The sequence below is a fragment of the Oenanthe melanoleuca genome, unplaced genomic scaffold (assembly GCF_029582105.1).
Source record: "Oenanthe melanoleuca isolate GR-GAL-2019-014 unplaced genomic scaffold, OMel1.0 S040, whole genome shotgun sequence".
Taxonomy (NCBI): domain Eukaryota; kingdom Metazoa; phylum Chordata; class Aves; order Passeriformes; family Muscicapidae; genus Oenanthe; species Oenanthe melanoleuca.
The window spans coordinates 75,935-96,075 of record NW_026612689.1 but is presented as its reverse complement, the minus strand read 5'-3'; the positions used below and the strand labels follow the sequence as shown (position 1 = coordinate 96,075).

Here is a 20,141-nt window from a genome sequence, read left to right as displayed (position 1 = left end):
TGGAGGGGCAGGAGCCAGGGAATGGCTCCCACTGGGAAAGGGGAGCTTGGGCTGGGATCTTGGGAAGGAATTCCTGGCTGGGCTGGAATTCCCAGAGAATCCCTGGATCTCTGGCAGTGACCAAGGAAAGGCTGGCTCACCCTGGGATGGTGGAAGGTGTCACAGCTGGAATGAGGTGGGATTTAAAGTCCTTTCCCACCCAAACCAGTCTGGAATTCCATCAGTGATTCCATCCTGGGCTCTGGTTCCCCCATCCGTGCTGGGATCAAACCAGATCTATCCCTGCTTTTCCCTCATCCCAAACTTCCCACACTTCTCCAATCCAGGCTGCTCTGTGCACCCTCGGGACATTCCCGGCTGCCTCACCCCTTCCAGCCGGGAATAACGGGATATCAAGTCAAGGCTGTGGATCCAGGTGGGAACACCGGCATTCCCGTTCCCGCAGATCCAGCAGGGCCCGGGCACACACGGAACGACGGGAATGTGTTCCATTGGCGCACCTGGATGGCGGAGTTGTTGTCGTCGATGAGCGTGTCCGTCACCTCCAGCTGCCCTTCCGCCACCACCTTCTGCAGGACCATGCGGAACGTCCCGATGAGCCTGCGGAGCAAAGCTCAGCCGTGAGATCGCTGCTCCCGCTTCACATTTCCCTTTTTTTTTTTTTTCCCATGGAATTTTTTCCCATGGAAGAGAGACCTGGGGTGCTTTAGGAAGTGTGGTTTATTTCTCTTACTTCTACACAGGCAGGAACGGTGAGTTCATGTCACAGATTTTTCACCACGTGGCTCAGAAGTCACAGCACTTCTGATTACAGGACCTTTTAAGGGTTTATTAGCCAATAAAACGCTGCCAGCATTAATATTTATATTTCTAACCCAATACTGAGATATTTCATCTTATTGACTCATATTCCAGTGTGAGCTCTCTTATATTACGGCACACAAACCTACAGTTTGTGGATGAGCTTAAAGGTCCTTTCAACCCAAACCATTCCATGATTCCATGATAACTCAGAATCCATTCAGTGGGGTTTTTATCAAAGTTTGGGATATAAAAGTGAGTAAAGGGGAAGGGGGACCCTTCCTGGGGTCACGAGATTCCAAGTGAACCCCGTTGTTCCTGAAATTCCTTCCTAGAGAGGAATGCTGCACTTTAAAACTTCTGGTTACCTTTGTAAATACTTTTATTATTTTCTATATCTTAAACTCTAAACACTAAACTTTTCTCTACTCAATTTAACATGTCTCTGCTTTAGACTATAAATCCACATTCTTGCTTCTAGCACCTAAGTTTGGGAGTCTTCTCCAAGGTTTCAAATCAAATCCTGTGTTTAATTCTAAGCTTTGGTTTATAGGTCAAATGTTTTGAGATTTCCCTGCATTTTGAATTCCTACAGACAGGAAATCCCGGGAGTTCTCACCCACCAGGACCTGGTTTTCACAGGAAAAGGGCTTTGCTCTCTGAGGAGCTGTGCGGGGCTCTGCTTCCCATTTTCCTTAGGAAGAGGGAGAGGTGAGATCCTGGATCAGTGGAGAGGATGGAAAAAGGAGAAACTGAGAGAGGAGCCATTCCAAGGGATTGCTGTTGGGATAAGGAAAGGAGGAGGTTTGGGAACTGTCACTCTTGAATTCCTGGGATGCAGCTGAGGGATCCCGGAGTGGCTTTTTCCAAAGGGAATGTCCACAGTGACTCAAACAGGGACCAGGGACTGTCCCTCATCCATCTGCACTACGTCATGGAATCATGGAATGCTTTGGGTGGGGAGGGACCCTGGAGCTCATCCACTTCCACCCGATTCCTTCCACGATCCCAGGTGGCTCCAGCCTCCAATGATAAAGTGGAATTGTTCCCTATATCCAACCTGAACCTCCCTGTGGCCATTCCCTCTCATCCTGTCCCTGTTCCCTGGCAGCACAGCCCGACCCCCCCTGGCTGTCCCCTCCTGGCAGGGAGTTGTGCAGAGCCACAAGGTCCCCCTGAGGCTCCTTTTCTCCAGGCTGAGCCCCTTTCCCAGCTCCCTCAGCCTCTCCTGGGGCTCCAGCCCCTTCCCCAGCTCCGTTCTCTTCCCTGGACTCGCTGCAGCCCCTCCAGGTCCCTGCAGGACTTCACTTCCACCCCTCATTTTCCACATTCCAAGCATGGATCAATCCCAGCAGGACTCTGTCTCCAAGGTGCCCTGCAGGACATGGAAAAGGAAAACTTTTCCTTTGTTCACTCCCTAATTCCCAATCCAGAAGAAATAATGCATTCCATGGAAATGTCCTCCTTCTTCTCCAAAATGAGGAAAACGCTGCTGGATCCACCTGGATTTCAGGGTTTGGAAAACAACACTATGCCCTGACTGCCAGAGCAGCAGCACTTTTGTTTTGGAAAGTATTCCTTGAGAAAAGCCTGGCTTTATTCCACAGAATATTCTGAGTTGGAAGGGTCCCACAGGGATCATCCAGGCCAATTCCAGCTATTCCTCAGGAGTGGAGCCTGCAGGGCTCCAGATTCCTGCAGGTGTCCCTATTTTTTAACCTGTTTGGAATCCAAAACATTCCCAGGTGTGGTGAGGGCTTCCCTGCTCCTCTTGGATCCAGGTGGATCCAGGCACCTTTGGCTCCCAGGTGCTCAGTGCCCAGAGAGGGCTGAGGAAGGAACAGGAAATTCTTCCTGGAATATCCCCCTGCTCCAGCTCTGGAGCATCGGGATGTGGAGCTGCTGGAGAGAGTCCAGAGGAGGCCACGGAGCTGCTCTGAGAGCTGGGAATGTCCAGCTGGAGAGGAGAAGGGTCCAGGGAGAGCTCAGAGCCCCTGGCAGGGCCTGAAGGGGCTCCAGGAGAGCTGGAGAGGGACTGGGGACAAGGATGGAGGGACAGGGCACAGGGAATGGCTCCCACTGGGAAAAGGGATCTTGGGGTGGGATCTTGAGAAGGAATTCCTGGCTATGAGGGTGTGGAGGGGCTGGAATGGAATTCCCGGAGAATCTCTGGATCCTTGTGAGTGTCCAAGGCCAGGCTGGAGGGGCTTGGAGCAGCCTGGGACAGTGGGAGGTGTCAGGGTTGGAATGGGATGATCCTTGAGGTCCCTTCCCACCCAAACCATTCCATGAATCCCTGACAAAGCCAGGTAACTCCGAGCCGTTCCCTGCAGCAGAGGGCAGGGATAGACGGGATCTTGGGAAGGAATTCCTGGCTGTGAAGGTGATGAGCTCTGGCACAGGATCCCAGAGAAGCTGCTGTCCTCTCTCTGATCCCTCCCGAGCCGCTTTTCTCCCCTCCCCGGCAGGATCCGAGCAAGACGGAATTAAATATTCAGGACTTGTCTGTGCAGCCGTTCAGTTCCAAGTGTTCCATAATTCATCAGGGCCCTGCTCCCTCCCTTCCCCGGCATTTCTGCTGATGGAAAAACAGGGAAATTTTCTGGGTCATCTGTAATTTTATCAGCCCAGAGGAGCAGCTCCGGTTTCCAACCCCAGCCAGGCCGGTTCCGTACCTGGAGCTCGCTCCAATCCCGGGATCAGGGAGTCCGGGGTGCTCCAAAGCCCGGGACCCACCAGGCTTTGCCCCCAACATTCCAGGGATGCCTCTGGTACCCCTGGAATTATTCCAGGGCCACGGTGACTGCGGTGATGGTGAATCCCACGAATCCGGCCAGGCTTTGCCGGAACTGAGGTTTTCCAAGGACAAGAATTCCACCTGTCTGTGCCAAGAGCTTCCTCCAGTCCAGGAAATCCCCTTTTCCCTCTGCTCCCTCAGCCTTTAGGTGCTGTTTGATCCATGGGCAAGTTCTGCTCCTGCCAGGGAGAGGCTCTTTTCTGGGAATGGTGTCTCCATCCATCCATCCATCCATGGATTCATCCAGGGATCCATCCATCCATCTGCCCTTCCATCCATGGACTCATCTGTCTGTTCATCCATGGATCCATCTATTCATTCATTCATTCATTCATTCATTCATTCATTCATTCATTCATTCAGCCATCCATGGATCCATCTATAGATTAATCCATCCATTTATCCATGGATCTATCCATCAATGGATTCATCCAAGGATCCATCCATCCATCCATTCATAGATCCATCGCTCAATTCATCCATGGATTCATATATCCATTCATCCATGGATCCATCCATCCACCCATCCATGGATTCATTTATCCATCCATCCATGGATCCATCCCCTCATCCATCCCTCTATCCATGGATCCATGGTTCCACCTATCCATCCATCCATGGATCCATCCCTCCATCCATCCATGGTTCACCTATCCATCCATCCATCCATCCATCCATCCATCCATCCATCCATCCATCCCTGGGAACTCACAAGACCCAAATCCTGGGACCTCCATCCCAGTCTGGTCCCCACTTCCAGACACCCCTGGAAAGGTGGGATAAGGAAAGCAGAGCGATTCCACACCTTTCCAGGGAATTATCCTGCTGAACCCTCACAGAAATTTCCAAGGCCAGGCTGGACATTGATGCTTGGAGCACCTGGGATAGCGGAATGTGTCCATTCCCATTTGGAACCTACAGCATTTCCATGGATATCCAGATCCCTGCTTGGGCAATCCTGATTAATTCCAGCTCCTTCCTCCTGCAGATCCTGCCTGGAGCTTGCTCTTCCCTCCTTGCCAAATTGCAGCTTCACCCGGAATTGTCTCACACCTTGGAATTACAGCTTCCAAAAGCAATTCCCTCCGAATTATGCCTTTCCCTCCACTTGCAGGAGCCCGTAATTACCCCGGATTCATTTTCACCTGGAATACCTGGAGAAATCTGGGACATTCCAGCTGCTCCAGCTCAGCTGCCTCCAGCTATTAAAAGTTGTTCCGGCAAAGTTTCCTCCCCTTTTTCTTCAGGAAACTCTCACAAAAATTCCCATTAAATAGAAATGGATTTTTCTTTGGAAGGCAAGTGGAGTAGGATAATGAGTGAGCTCCAGGGATGGAAACATCCTGCCAGGAAATTTCGGGATGAGATTTCTGAAGTGGCAGTTTGGTGAGCTCAGGCTCTTACTCCCTGTTTGGATCAGTGTTATTCTGTGTTTGGATCCAGAAATTAAAAATTCCATGAAATCTGATGTGTCTGAAGCACGAGGGATTGGGCACCGAGGATTCCAGGACGGAATCCCAGAATGGTTTGGGTGGGAAGCACCTGAAAGCTGATCCCATTCCAACCCCGACCTTCTACAATCCCAGACTGCTCCAAGCCCCATCCAACAATTTTTATTTTTATCCTTCCAGGAACGTGGCAGCCAGAACTTCCCCTGGGAATTCCATCCCAGCTCCTCACAGCCTTGCAGCCAGGAATTCCATCCCAAAATCCCACGTAACTGCTCCATGTGGGGAGGGCAGTCACACCACAGGGAACCCTCCAGCTCTGGAGTTAAATTTTTCCATTCTCCTGCTCCAGCCCCGGATAATTTTCCACGGATGAAACGCGGATCCCTCTGGAGACACGAAGGATTTGAGCTGTGCCAGGATCTCCATGGCTGGAGAAGAACAAAGGATGGGACCAAGCTCTTTTTCCACCCTGGAGATTCCAGGATGGATTAAACCCTTCGGAATCCAGCTCTTTGTGTCCCTGTCAGGTGATGGAGCAGCTCCTGCCTCTCCTCCATGGGATCGATTTTCCATAGGAAAATTGTCTGTGCCCCTGCTCTGGGTTTGGAATGTGGCTTTGGGCCTTTGGCCAGATCCCATTTCTGCTCCAGAGGAAAACAGGGACAAGGAGGAGACGGAATTCCCTGGAGCAAAATCTCCAGGGGTTTTGTGCACTTTCCTTAAGATCATTCATTGGGATCTCTGCCAGGTGTTATCCCTGTTTTCTGCACAAGGAAAACCTGCTTGGAAAGGCTGGACCAGGCTGTCCCAAAAGTTTGGGAATGGGACACGGGGATGATGCTCCCTATCTGTTGGATCACAGCTGCCTCTTGGATTCATCCCTGGTTGTGCCTCAGCTTTTTTCCCTGGATCTTCCCCTTTCTTGGGTGTGATTCCCATTCCCACATCCCTCAGGAATGTCCCAAGGTGGCTTTTCCTGCTCAAATCTCCAAAAATTTGGGATCTCAAATTTCCTCTATCCAGCCTCTCCCAGGGCCTGGAACCATGGGAAAACATCCCAGGAATTTTCTCCCAGCCTGGAGAGGTTCTGAAGGTCTCCCAGGAGACCAGGAGATCATGGAAAACAACTGAATTCCAGCAGGATCCTGGTATTCCCACCCAGGCCATCCCTCGTCACACCAGGATTTTCCAGGATGGGATTGGACAGATTATTTCATGCCATGGGAATCTCCTGGTTTTTATTCAGGATGTGGAGGCCCCACGGTTTTTGATCCATCCTTCATGTGGAATTCCAGTGGGAATTCCACCTGGGAATGACCCACGGGCAGGATGTGGCTCCATCCCTCCCTCACCCACACCTGGATGCTTTGGATGTGTCCCAGAGAGATTCCCAGCCTGGAAATTCCCAATCCAGGAGCTGGGGACAGGATTTTTGGGATGCTGGGGGGGTTAGGAAGCTTCTCCCTCATCCAAGCCTGCCCTTTTCCTTGGATGCCCAGCACTCTGGGAATGCTCCCAGGGACCCTCCGGAGCCGGGATGAACCCGCCAGGATCCAGAGGCCAAACAAGGATCACATTCCCAGGAATTGGCTGCCTGTGACAGCCACAGGGACAGGGAACAAAAGGAGCCACTGGGCTGTGACTCCCTGGTCATTCCGGAGGGCCTGGATCAGGTCCTGGATCAGGTATCCCGCCTTTTTCCAGGCCTTTGATCCACAGCCTTCATCAGCCACACGTGAATTATTCATGGAGAGCCCGGATCAGCTTTCCCAACCCCGATGCTCCCAAGCCTCTTCCTCCTCCTCTCCTCCTCCTCCTCCTCCTCTAGCTGATTCCGAGGACTGGCTGGAGTTCCAGCACTGCCCTGGTTTGATGGGAATTCCCATTCCAGACATTCCCAGAGGGATGTTCCCAATCCTCTCCCTTCCTCTCTCTTCGTCCTCCTCTTCCAGTTTCTGGACAAGGAGGATGGGCTGGAATTACAGATCAGGGGGTTTCCTTTCCCACATGTCACCGGCATTCCCAGAGGGATATTCCCAAAATTCTCCCTCATCTTCCCTCTCCTCCAACTGATACAGAGGATGGGCTGGAGTTCCAGCACTGCTCTGTTTTAATGGGATTCCTATTCCATGTATTCCCAGCATTCCTGGAGCGATGTTCCCAGCACCAGCTCTTCCCTTCTCCTCCCCACCCTCCCAGCCAGGAATTCCTTCCCAAGATCCCAGCCCAAGCTCCCCTTTCCCAGTGGGAGCCATTCCCTGGCTCCTGCCCCTCCAGCCCTTTCCCAAATCCCAGCTCTCCTTTCCCTCTGCAAAAGGCTCCGAGGATTCCCTGGATCCTTCCCTGATCCAGCTGCACATTCCCGGCTCTCCCAGCCTGGCATTGGATCCATCCCCATCCCAACTCCTCTCCAGGAAGGAATTTCAGCATCCAGGGGCTTCACTGGGAATTTGGGACTCCAGGAAGGGTCTTCCTTCCCTTTTCCATCCCCCAATTCCATAAAAATCCCTCAGGATGGATTCCAAGTGTCCTGGATCCCAGAATCCCAGAATGGTTTGGGATGAGATCCATGGATCTCAAATCACATCCCATTCCAATCCCTCTATCCAGAGTGTTACAAACAGAGTGTTTCATTGAACGCTGCCAGGGATCCAGGGATTCTCTGGGAATTCCAGCCCAGCCAGGAATTCCTTCCCAAGATCCCAGCCCAAGCTCCCCTTTCCCAGTGGGAGCCATTCCCTGGCTCCTGCCCCTCCAGCCCTTTCCCAAATCCCAGCTCTCCTGGAGCCCCTCGAGGCTCGAGAAGCGGCTCCAAGGATTCCCTGGATCCTTCTCTTTTCCAGGTCTGCTCATAGATCCATGTGGGAAGGGGCATCCCATTCCAATTCCAAATCCCATCCCATTCCGAGCCCAACACCTCCCACTATCCCAAGTGACTCCAAGCCTTGTCCAGTCTTTCCTTGGGCACTTCCAGGGATGGGGCAGCCACAATTTCCCTGAACACAATCAATCCAACACCTGCAGGATTTGGAAAATGTGGGAAAACACATTCCGGCATCAACTTCTACCTGGATGATCCATCAAAAAAATTCCAATTTCCTATAAAGCACAGGAATTTTTCAGAAACAAACGGCACAACTTGGGAAAAACTCGGTGCTGAGCACCACAGAATTCCTGGGGGGAATTCCTCACCCTCTGAGCTGCTCACACGGCACCGGGAATTCCCAGGAAATTCCAAGCGGCGCATTCCTCACCCTCCCGCCTCCAAACCAAGCTGGAGCTGCCTCTTCCCGTGGGATGAGATCCAGGTGGGCCTCGGGAAGGAAGGACTCACCTGTTGGTGAAGACTTTGCTGTAGTTGAACACTTGGATCTCCAGGATCTCATTCCCGTCGATGTTGGTCGCCACCGGCCAGCGGAAAGTCTGGGAAAAGGAGGAGAGGGATGAGCCAGGAGCGTTTTGGGAAAAGGAGGAAATGGATGAGCAAAGATCGGTTGGGAAAAGGGGAGGAAAGAGCCTGGAGCATTTTGGGAAAAGGAGAGGGAAGAACCAGAAGGATTTTGGGGAAAGGAGGAGTGGAGGAGCCAGGATCAGTTGGGAAAAGGAGGAGAAGGATGAGCCAAAAGAGTTTTGGGAAAAGGGAGAGAGAAAAGAGCCAGGATCAGTTGGGAGAGGTAGAGGGAAGAGCCAGGAGGGTTTTGGGAAAAGGAGGAGAGGGACGAGCCAAAGGAATTTTGGGAAAAGGGAGAGAGAAATGAGCCAGGATCAGTTGGGAAAAGGAGACGGAAGAACCAAGAGGGATTGGGGAAAATGAAGAGATGGACAAGCCAGAATGAGACAGGAAAAGGAAGAGAGGGATTAGCAAAAAGGGTTTTGGGAAAAGAAGGAGAAGGGTCATCTGGAAAAGGAGGAGAGGGATGAGCCAGGATCAGTTGGGAAAAGAAAGAGAGGGATGAGCCAGGAGCGTTTTGGGAAAAGGAGGAAATGGATGAGCAAAGATCGGTTGGGAAAAGGGGAGGAAAGAGCCTGGAGCATTTTGGGAAAAGGAGAGGGAAGAACCAGGAGGATTTTGGGGAAAGGAGGAGTGGATGAGCCAGGATCAGTTGGGAAAAGGAGGAGAAGGATGAGCCAAAAGAGTTTTGGGAAAAGGGAGAGAGAAATGAGCCAGGATCCATTGGGAGAAGTAGAGGGAAGAGCCAGGAGGGTTTTGGGAAAAGGAGGAAGTGGGTGGGCAAAGATTGTTTGGGAAAAGGAGGAGAGGAGCGAGCCAAAGGAATTTTGGGAAAAGGGAGAGAGAAATGAGCCAGGATCAGCTGGGAAAAGGAGACGGAAGAACCAGGAGGGATTTGGGAAAATGAAGAGATGGACAAGTCAGAATGAGACAGGAAAAGGAAGAGAGGGATTAGCAAAAAGGGTTTTGGGAAAAGAAGGAGAAGGATGAGTCAGGATCAGCTGGAAAAGGAGGAGATGAATGAGCCAGGATCAATCGGGAAAAGAAAGAGAGGAATGAGCCAGGAGTGTTTTCAGAAGAGAGGAATGAGCCAGAATCATTTGGGAAAAAAAGGAGATGGATGAACCAGGATGAGAAGGGAAAAGGAGGAAGTGGATGAGCCAGAGGAGTTTTGGGGAAAGGAGAGGGAAGAGCCAGAATCAACTGGGAAAAGGAAGAGTGGATGAGCCAGGAGTGTTTTGGGAAGAGACAGAGGAGCCAGAAGAGTTTTGAGAAAAGGAAGAGCGGGATGAGCCAGGATCAGTTGGGAATAGGAGATGGACGAGCCAGGAGGGATTTGGGAAAAGGAGGAGAGGGATGAGACAGGATCAGCTGGGAAAATGAGAGGGAAGAGCAGGGAGGATTTTGGGAAAAGGAAGAGATGGATGAGCCAGGATCAGATAGGAAAAGGAAGAGAGGGATAAGCCAGGAGTGTTTTGGGAAAAGAAGAGAGGGATGAGCAAGAAGGGTTTTGGGAAAAGGAGAGGGATGAGTCAGGATCAGCTGGAAAAGGAGGAGTGGATGAGCCAGGATTGGTTGGGAAAAGGAAAGGGAAGAGTCAGGAGGATTTTGGGAAAAGGAGGAAAGGATGAATCAGGAGTTTTTTGGGAAAGGCAGGAGAGGGATGAGCCAGGAGTGTTCCAGGGAGCCACAGAGGAGAGGATGAGGATGGAGGAAGGTCTCTTTTCCCAGGAAAAAGGCAGCAGGGCTGTTTTATAGGGATGGCACTAAGGATCTGCCCAGTGCCAGCCATTTTATGGATACACACATGGAAAATACAAACAAAGACATTGGGTGAGGATGGGAATACAGAGCCAGGCTGGGAGAGCCGGGAATGTGCAGCTGGATCAGGGAAGGATCCAGGGAATCCTCGGAGCCTTTTGCAGAGGGAAAGGAGAGCTGGGATTTGGGAAAGGGCTGGAGGGGCAGGAGCCAGGGAATGGCTCCCACTGGGAAAGGGGAGCTTGGGCTGGGATCTTGGGAAGGAATTCCTGGCTGGGCTGGAATTCCCAGAGAATCCCTGGATCCCTGGAATTGTTGCAATGCCAGGTTGGAGCACCCTGGGATCGTGGGAAATGTCAGGGTCAGAAATGGATGATCCTAAAATTCCCTCCTCACCCAAACCATTCCGCAATTCCATAAAATCCCTTTTTTTTTTTTTTTCCTTCCCGAGGCAAATCCCTCTGCCAGCCAATCCCCCTGGATTTGGGTTTTCCAAGCCCTATGTCCTCCCAAATCCCAGCATCCCCCCTTCCCAAGCCACTCCTGGCTCATCCCGGGTTGGGAATGTGCCAGAGGCAGCGGATCCGGGATCCAGGATCTCTCCCAGGAGCAGCAGAGCGGAACTGAAAACCATGGGAAGAGAATTTGCTCATCCAGCAAATTCCCAGGAAGGAACCGGTGCCCCTTCAGCACTTTCCAAACGCTCATTCCCGAGCTATTTATTCCTGGTTTTAATTTGTCTGCAGAGCCAGGGAAGCAAAGGAAAAATTGCAGGAATCTAAACGGGAAATGGCACCAACGGATCCAGCCACACTCCGGATCCCGCAGCAGGATTTATCCCAAGCTCTCCATGTGGGCATGAAATTTAGTCCTTCCCCTGCTTTTTCCTTGTTTTTTTTTCCAAATGTTTTGATGCTCCAGGGATTTGTTCTGGTGATAAAATCACCTGGCAATCCCAAGATTAGGGAATCAAGGAGTTATTCAGGTTGGAAAAATCCTTGGGGATGGCCAAATCCAAGAATTCCCAGCGCTGCCAAAGCCACACTTGATCCATTGTCCTCTCATCCACATGGATTTAAATCCCTCCAGGAATGGGGATTCCATCACTGGACAGCCCTTTCCAGGAAGGAATTCTGCAGGAAAGCCCCTCTGCCCCGAGGAATTGTCCTATTCCCACTTTTCAGGGCTCTGCACCATCAGCCCTCAGCTGCTTTTCCCAGAGAGAGAAGGACAAAAACGGGAATTTTTCCAGCCAGATTCCCTTGTCCCTGTCTGACCTCCACCCAAAAGGTGCTGGATCTGCTCTGGGGGCTCCAGATCTACCAAATCCAAGGAAATCCACTCCCAATCCAAGGAAAGGCAGAGAAAGTGGCAGCAATCCCTGGGAGCGACGTCCTGGGATTCACTAAAGTCTGGGATTGTGTTTGCCAAAGGAAAAGGGGGGGAAAAAATTCTGGGAAAGTCATGGCTGGAGCCACATGTTGATCCAAGGGGTTTTCCAAGTGCTGGGGAAAAAAAAAAAAAAAAAAAAAAAAAAAAAGGGAAACTGGGAAGGCCAGGCACAGAATTCCCTGAGGAGCTGTGGGAGTGTCCAAGGTGAGCCTGGACAGGACTTGGAGCACCCCGGGACTGGGAATTTGTCCCTGGAATGGGATGAGTTTTAAGGTCCCTCCCAACCCAAAATTCCAGGTTTGTGTTTCCTGGAATTGATGGGAGCAGCTCAGGGCCTGCTTGGAAATTATCCCAGGAAACTTCAGGAATTTGGGCTCCCTCATTCCCAGAGATTCCCTGCCCTCCCAGGCTGTGGGAGATCTCCAGGAAATTTCATTTCTCCGAGATGAAATCCTTCGGGATGCAGCACGGAACACAAACATTCCTGATTAATCAGCACAGCCCCTGGAAAATCCAGCAGGCTCTGGAACACCCAGCAGAGGATTTGCAGAATTCATTAAAGGGAGGGAGGAAAAATAATTGGGAAAGAAACGGAGCGAAACCAAACAAATGGAAACCACTGGGGTTTGAAATCCAAATCCTGCCTGGAGGCAGATCCTGGTTAATGGGAAGAGGGGGCGGGAAAAGAGGGAATGAACACGGATTTTCTCAGCTCTGAGATCACAGAATCCAGGGATTACTGAAGCTGGGAAAGCCTGCTGGGATCATGGGAAGGGGGAATAGGACAATTCCTGGAGTGCCAGGAATTCCTTGGACACCTCCAGGGATGGGAGTTCCAAACCTCCCTGGGAGCCCTTTCCATGGGGAATTGTTCCCAAATTCCAACCTGAGCCTGCCCTGGCCCAGCCTGAGCCCATTTCCCCTTGTCCTGTCCCTGTTCCCTGGCAGCAGAGCCCGACCCCCCTGGCTGTCCCCTCCTGCTCTGGAATTTGGGATCATGGATAATCCAAGGGGTTTGAACTTCAAATATTCCCTGGAATTCCCTGTGCCAGCAAGAGGATGGTGATTCCCTGGATATTTCCCCAGCAGGAAGGATTTGATCCTCTGGGAATGTCTCCATGACATCACAGAACCTGTGGCTGCTCCAGGAGGGATTTGCTTCCCTAAAAATGCTGGAATTCCGGGCTGGACACAGCTCCTGATCCAACACTACCCCAACCATTCCCAAATACAATTTTCCAACAGCACATGGTGAATGAGGGGGAAAAAAAATCCCACAGGGAGCAACGGAGGGGTTGGTGGGAGACAGTTTGATGAGAAGGGGGAGAAATTCCCAAAAATCTGGGATGTTCCAACCCTGGAAGTGTTCACAGGACGGTTTGGGTGGGAAGGGAACTCGAATCCCATCCCATTCCATGGGCAGGGACCATTTCCCTATCCCAGGTTGCTCCAAGCCTTTTCCTGGGACACCTCCAGGGATCCAGGGGCTCCTCTGGGAATTCTGTGCCTGAAGGAAAAAGAAGGAATTTAATGGGGAAAAAGCCCAACTTTTTTCCTCCTGCAACAAAGAAAAATGGAGCCAAAATCCCAGCAGGATTTTTCCAGCTTGGATAAACAAATTTCCCTGAAATTCAGCGCAAGAAGCATGGAAAATTTTATGGTTTTAATTTAATCCCATCCTTGGAAAATTCCATAGGGATTTTCCCACCTGTGTCCAGCCAGGAATCCGTTTGGCCCCTGCCAGGAAAAAATCTTGGAGCGGACAAGGAAGATGCAAAAAAAATCGGGAACGGGGATTTCACCTGGACAGGGAATCCTGGGAAAGGAAGTGGGATTTTTGGGATAAAAAGGATGGAAAACTTCTCCTACCTCCTCAAACTTGGCCTCGTCCTCGCAGTTTTCCAGCACTCGCGTGTAGAAGGAAAGTCCTGGAGAGGAAAAAGAGGGAAAACAGGTGGATAAAGGGGTGGGAGACTCTGGGATTTTGGGATCTGCGGGCCAGATGGAAAATTTCCACCGGAATTCCACCTCCTGAGGGAGACCTCTTGATCCTGCGGGACCAACCCTTCCCAATCCAGGAGCATCCCGGGTTTTCCTGAGGGTGGAATTTTACCCGCCGGTTCTCCAGGAGGTGTCCGTGAGTGATATCCCTCATTTTCCCGCCCCATTCCCGAGAGGAAAACTCTCCTGGCAGCTCTTCAGGATCCATTAACTCCCTAATTAGCCCCGGACACAAACGCGATTAAGCCGGAATGAAGTGGGAATTCCCGTGGGAGCAGAGCTTAGATCCTGCTGGAGCTTCCCAAAAAAAAAACGGGCAAAAAAGGTGATGAAAATTCCCCGTTTTCCTGAGATTCCCCCAAAGCCAGGCTGAAAAGACGGAATTCCTGGAAAATCCTGGATTTTCCCGGATAATCCTGGTTTGTTTCCATGTGCAGAGCAGGGAGGGGAGGAAATGGAACCCCAGTGAATCCCTTTGGGGCAGCCAGGATTCAATCCCATTCCCAAATCCCTGGGATGGAAAACTGGGAGAATCCCAAGGGCAAAGCTGGAGCCCCGCTCTGGATCCTCACACAGCACAGGATCCCTTGGGAATGTGGGAGTCAAATCCAAAGCTGTGGATGGAGAGGAATCCCTGATATTCCAGGATTTTGGGCACGGAATCCATCTTTTCCCTCCGCCCTCCCTGGCTGCTCCCATGGATCCGGAATTCCATTTGTGACTCAGTTTCCCCAGTCTGGAAAATGCTGCAGCTCCAGGATTCCCAGGAGAGGAGGAGGAGGAGCAGGGTGACTCCAAGGCCTCGGGAATGATTTATCCCAGATTTCTTTCCTTCCTTTCCCACCTGAGCCCAGCACCCACCCGGGAGCTCGGCCGGATCCCTCGGGATGCGCTGCCTGAGCAAGAGGCAGGATTGGGATTGGGAATGAAATCCCTGTGCTGGGCTCAGGGATCCAGGAAAACCACAGGAATGAGGAATATCCAGCCAGAGGCTGGGAGAGGGTTCCTCATTCCATGGTCAAGGGCCTGAAGCTTTTCCAGAGGCGCCGGAAAAGGGTGAGAAGTTTTTTCCAACAGATTTTGGGACTGAGCTCCAGCTGACCACATTCCAGGCCTGGAATTCCGGGTCAATGTGCCTGGAATCCATCCTGTCCCATCCCAGGGCAGGACAGGGCCCTGATTAGGGAAGGAATCATGGAAATGTGGAATTATTTCCTTTGGAAAACCCCTCTTGGACTGAGTCCAGCATTCCCGGATCCGTGTCCACGTCCACAGGGATTTCAATCCCTGCAGGAATGGGGATCCTGCTGTGCCAGGGCTGGAATTCCAGGCAGGAATTATTCCAAATGGATTATTCCCATGGGTGCCAGGATGGAGCTGAGGGCAGTGTTGGTTTATTCCAAGAGCCAGAATTCCAACAGGGATTTATGGAATTGCTCGGAGAGGGCGCAGAGCCAGCAGCACTGAGCTGCCCGGCATTCCCAAATTTTCCTGGAGCATTCCCAGGGAAATGGAACGAGGGAGGAGCTCTCTGGGGGGTGGGATGGGATGAGCTTTAGGATCCCTTTCATCCCAAATCATTCCAGGATTCCAAGAGCATGGAAAAGTCCCGTTTTTTCTGTTCCCGCTGCTGTCAGAACCCGCAGCAGGGCGGGAAGATCCCTGAGGATCATCCTGCATTTTATCCTTAGGGATTGTTCCCATCCCCTCATCCCAAACCAGCTCCTGTGTCCCATGGAATATTCCAGCCTGGATTCCAGCCCCGGAGCTCTCCCACATCCCAAAATGTTCTGGCTGCGCATCCATGAGATTCCCAGCGATCATCCTGGAATTCCCGCCGAGCTGCTCCCTCAGTTTCCCTTTGGATACTGATTGGGTGTCCAGTTTGGGAATTTGGGAAAGGAATTTGGGAAAGGAATTTGGGAAAGGAATTTGGGAAAGACACTGAAAGCCTTTGGAGCCATTTTTTTTCCCTGTGGATCCGAGGTTTGCTGCAGCTTTGGGGTGGGAATGAGCAGGGAATGAGCCCAAACCCCTCTCCAGGCACATCCAAGGCACGGATCCATCCTGATCCGCTTCCCTGTGAATCCAGCCACGCCTGGAATTGCTTCCCGAGCTGCTTCCAGCCCCTTTTAGCAGCTGGATTTTCCTGGCCAGGGCCTGGATGAGCCTGGATAAAGGAATTCCCACCTGGAAGCATCAGGCATCGGCTACAGCACTAAATCCCCTTTTCCACAGGAATTCGTGGAAGGAAAGGACCAGGAAAAAAAAAAAATCCCAGGACTCTGATCCAACTGTCCTGGCACCAAATTCCTTCCTTGGAATTCCACCCCAGAATGGGTTGGGTGGGAAGGGACGTTAAACCTCATCCCATTCCAGGGACCCCTCCCACGATCCCTGAGTGCTCCAGCTTTTCCTTGGACACTCCCAGGGATCCAGGGATTCTCTGGGAATTGCAGCCCAGCCGGGAATCTCATCCCAAGCTCCCTTTCCCAGTGGGAATCCATTCCCTGCATCCACTCCGGACCCAAAGCAGAGACCGATCCCAACATTCCCAAAATCCCACCAGGAATTTGGGACTGGGAATGTCTGGAATTGGAAATTTGGGATCTCCCAGGGCTCCACTGTGGGTTTTTCCCCCTGATTCCCTTCCCAGTGCTGGGATTGCTCCAGGCTCTGAGCGAGCCGGGAATTCTGCACTTCCCAGGGATTTTCTTGGAGCTGGAAGCACGGCGGGGAGCCGAGGGTTAATTGTCCCTGGTTAATGATCCCAAGGTCATTAAGAGCAGGGAAAGCTGATCCAGGCTGGCCATGGAATTCCTGGAATTCACCTCCGCAACTTCCACAGCCCCGGGAGAATTTTCCCTCCTTCCCATGGAAATCTCTGCGGATCCCGGCGGGAATGGGGAGCTGCGGAATCCCCGGGAGAAATCCAGGCTGATCCCGGACCCCGGGACAAGGCGAGGATTCCTTTGGGGTCTCCTCGATCCTACGAACCCGCGACCCCACAGCCGGATTCCAGCTGGGACACGATCCCTGCTCCCGGCAGGAATTTCACCCCGGGAATTCTCCCCCTTTTCCCTGGATAAACCCGCGGGGGGAAACAACCCAAAAAGAGCCGGTTTGGGGTCGTGAGTGGGGAAACTGAGGCAGGGATGGGTGCAGGGTCTCCCCAAATCCTGTCCCCACAAATACTGATCCACAAATCCTGTCCCCAAAATCCTGTCCCCAAATCCCGCGCCTCAAGTCCTGCTCCCCCAAAATCCTGTCCCCAAATCCTGTTCCAAAATCCTGTCCTCAAATTCCACCCCCCACGTCCCACTCCCCAAATCCTGATCCTCCAAATCCTCTTGCTCAAACCCTTCATCCCCAATTCCTGCACCCCAAATCCCACCTCCCCAAAATCCTGCCTCCCCAAATCCTGCTCCACAATCCTCCTCCCAAAACCCTGCCCTTCAAATCCCACCTCTCCAAACCTTGCCCTCAAAATCCTGTCCCCAATTCCTGCCCCTCAAATCCCCCTCCCCAAATCCTGCTCCACCAATCCTGTTCCTCAAACCCTGCCCCCCAATTCCTGCCCCCGAATCCCTCTCCCCCTGTTCCTGCCCCCTCAATTCTCGCTCCCCAAACCCTGTCCCCCAATTCCTGCCCCCCAATTCCCTCTCACCCAGATCTTGCACCCCAAATTCCTTCAATTCCCGATCTCCAATTCCCACTCCCCAAATCCTGCTCCACTAATCTCTCTCCCTCAATTCCTGCCCCCCAATTCCTGCTTTCCAAATCCTGTTCCCCAATCCCTCTCCCTCAGTTCCCTCTCCCCCAGTTCCCGATCCCAAATCCCTCTCCCCTAATCTCTCTTCCCCAAATCCCTCTCCCCAAATCCCTCTCTCCCAATCCCTCTTCCCCAGATCCCTCCCCCCAAATCCCTCTCCCCCAATCCCTCTCCCCCTATTCCTGATCCCAAATCCGTCTCCCCCAATCCCTCTTCCCCAAATCCCTCTCCCCCATTCCCACTTCCCCAGATCCCTCTCCCCCAAATCCCTCTCCCCCAATCCCTCTTCCCCAGTTCCTGCCCCCAAATCTCTCTCCCCAAATCCCTCTCCCCCAATCCCACTTCCCCAGATCCCTCCCCCAAATCCCTCTCCCCCAGTCCCTCTCCCCCTATTCCTGATCCCAAATCCCTCTCCCCCAAATCCCTCTCCCCCAATCTCTCTCCCCCAGTTCCCGATCCCAAATCCCTCTCCCCCAAATCCCTCTCCCCCAGTCCCTCTCCCCGGTTCCCGCTCCCAGTCCCGGTACCCCGGAACGCCGCCTTGGCGATGCGGTCGCCTTTGCCGCGGAGGCCGGAGACGGAGCGGAGCTGCAGCACCAGAGCCATGGGGGGACCCGCGGGGGGCTCGGGACGGAGCCGGGGGCACCGGGGCGGCCTCGGAGCGGAGCCCGGCGCGGTCCCGGGGCGGTTCGAGCCGCTCGGTGCCGAGCTCGGTCTGGTCCCGGGGCGGTCTCGGAGAGGAGCCCGAGATGGTCCCGGGGCGGAGCCCGATCCCTGGTGCGGTTCTGGTGCTCGGTGCCGAGCCCGGTGCGGTCCCGGTGCGGTCCCGGTGACTGATGTAGTCCCGGTGCCTGATGCAGTCCCGGTGCTCGGTACCGAGCCCGGTGCGGTCCCGGTGCCTGATGCGGTTCTGGTGCTCGGTGCCGAGCCCGGTGCGGTCCCGGTGCGGTCCCGGTGCGGTCCCGGTGACTGATGTAGTCCCGGTGCCTGATGCAGTCCCGGTGCTCGGTACCGAGCCCGGTTCAGTCCCGGTGCCTGATGCGGTTCTGGTGCTCGGTACCGAGCCCGGTGCGGTCCCGGTGCCTGATGCAGTCCCGGTGCTCGGTACCGAGCCCGGTGCGGTCCCGGTGCCTGATGCGGTTCTGGTGCTCGGTACCGAGCCCGGTGCTGACCCGGAGCGGTCCTGGTGCCTGATGCTGTCCTGAGTCCCGGTGCGGTCCCGCTGCGGCCCCAGTGCTCAGCGCCGAGCCCGGTGCGGTCCCGGTGCCTGACGCGGTCCCGGTGCCCGAGGTGGTGCCGGTGCCGGTCCCGGTGCGGTGTCGGTGCCGCGCTCCGGAGCTCAGCTCGGTGCGGTGCCGGTGCGGAGCTTCCCCCGCTCCCAGCGCTGAATTATTCAGCAGCGAGACCGCCCCTCCCTCCCTCCCTCTGTCCCCTCCCTCCTCCTCCCACCCCTCCCCTCAATTCTCCTCCTCCTTTCCTTTCCTTTCCTTTCCTTTCCTTTCCTTTCCTTTCCTTTCCTTTCCTTTCCTTTCCTTTCCTTTCCTTTCCTTTCCTTTCCTTTCCTTTCCTTTCCTTTCCTTTCCTTTCCTTTCCTTTCCTTTCCTTTCCTTTCCTTTCCCTTTCCCTTTCCCTTTCCCTTTCCCTTTCCCTTTCCCTTTCCCTTTCCCTTTCCCTTTCCCTTTCCCTTTCCCTTTCCCTTTCCCTTTCCCTTTCCCTTTCCCTTTCCCTTGATGGAAGGAAGGAAGGAAAAGGGAAAAGTTGGGAGGAAGGGAGAGAGGGAGGAAGGAAGGAGAAGGAAGGAAGGAAGGAAGGAAGGAAGGAAGGAAGGAAGGAAGGAAGGAAGGAAGGAAGGAAGGAAGGAAGGAAGGAAGGAAGGAAGGAAGGAAGGAAGGAAGGAAGGAAGGAAGGAAGGAAGGAAGGAAGATCGGGAAAAACAAAAAATAAGTTAAAAAGAGGAAGAAATACTTGGGGGGAACGCAGCAGAGAGGAGGAAAATAAAGGAAAAGCCGCGATGGATCCGGGAATTCTTTGGGAGATCTTTAATGGGAAGGTGGAATCTCAGGGCTCCCCCTGGACCAGGATCTGATCCCGAAGTTCCTTTCCGGCCTCAGGGATGTTCCCACCTGGAACGGGCGACCCCAAATCCTCCTGTGGGTCTCGGACAGCTCCGAGTTCAAATTTGCCATTGCACAGAAGGAATTATTTTACTTTTCCATGGATTTTCCCCCGTCTCGGGATCGCTCGGCAGCTCCTCCCAACCCAGCCCAGTCCTTTAGGGGGCACCAGGAGCTCGGGAATCGCATCCCTGGAGCTCCCAGAGGCAGGAATTCCTTCCGCACATCCCCCCCAGCCCTGCCCGGTGTCCCGGCATTCCAGGATTCCCTGTCCGGGCGGGATTGGCACCGGGAGATCCCTCCCGATCCCAGCGCGGGGCCGGGAAAAGGGCGAGGCTGGAAAATCGGGATGGCAGCGCTGGAGCGGGGACTGGGGGGAAATCAGGGGAAGGAATTGTTTTAGAGTGAAAAGTGGGATTTAGGGAAGGAATTCCCGGCCGGGAGGGTGAGTGGGGGCTGGGCTGGAATTCCCAGAGAATTCCTGGATGGGGTTGGAGCATCCCGGGATGGCGGGAGGTGTCCCTGCCCATGGAACGGGGCTGGAACTGGAAATATCCTCGAATCCTCTTCCCACAAAAACCATTCCAGAGCCCTGGGATCG

The 20,141-nt window shown here is 53.3% G+C and overlaps 1 protein-coding gene across 1 annotated transcript; it reads right to left on the bottom strand.

Annotated features, from left to right (window-relative positions):
- Window positions 1-8: 8 nt before the first annotated feature.
- On the bottom strand, window positions 9-18,760 carry LOC130266417 (otoferlin-like). Its single transcript, XM_056515690.1, has 4 exons — window positions 17,954-18,760; window positions 13,523-13,581; window positions 8,384-8,472; window positions 9-600 (listed from the first exon to the last, which is right to left on the bottom strand). The coding sequence occupies exons 1-4, from the start codon at window positions 18,030-18,032 to the stop codon at window positions 393-395; spliced, it is 435 nt and encodes a 144-aa protein (XP_056371665.1). The 5' UTR covers window positions 18,033-18,760; the 3' UTR covers window positions 9-392.
- Between the last annotated feature and the right edge of the window lie 1,381 nt (window positions 18,761-20,141).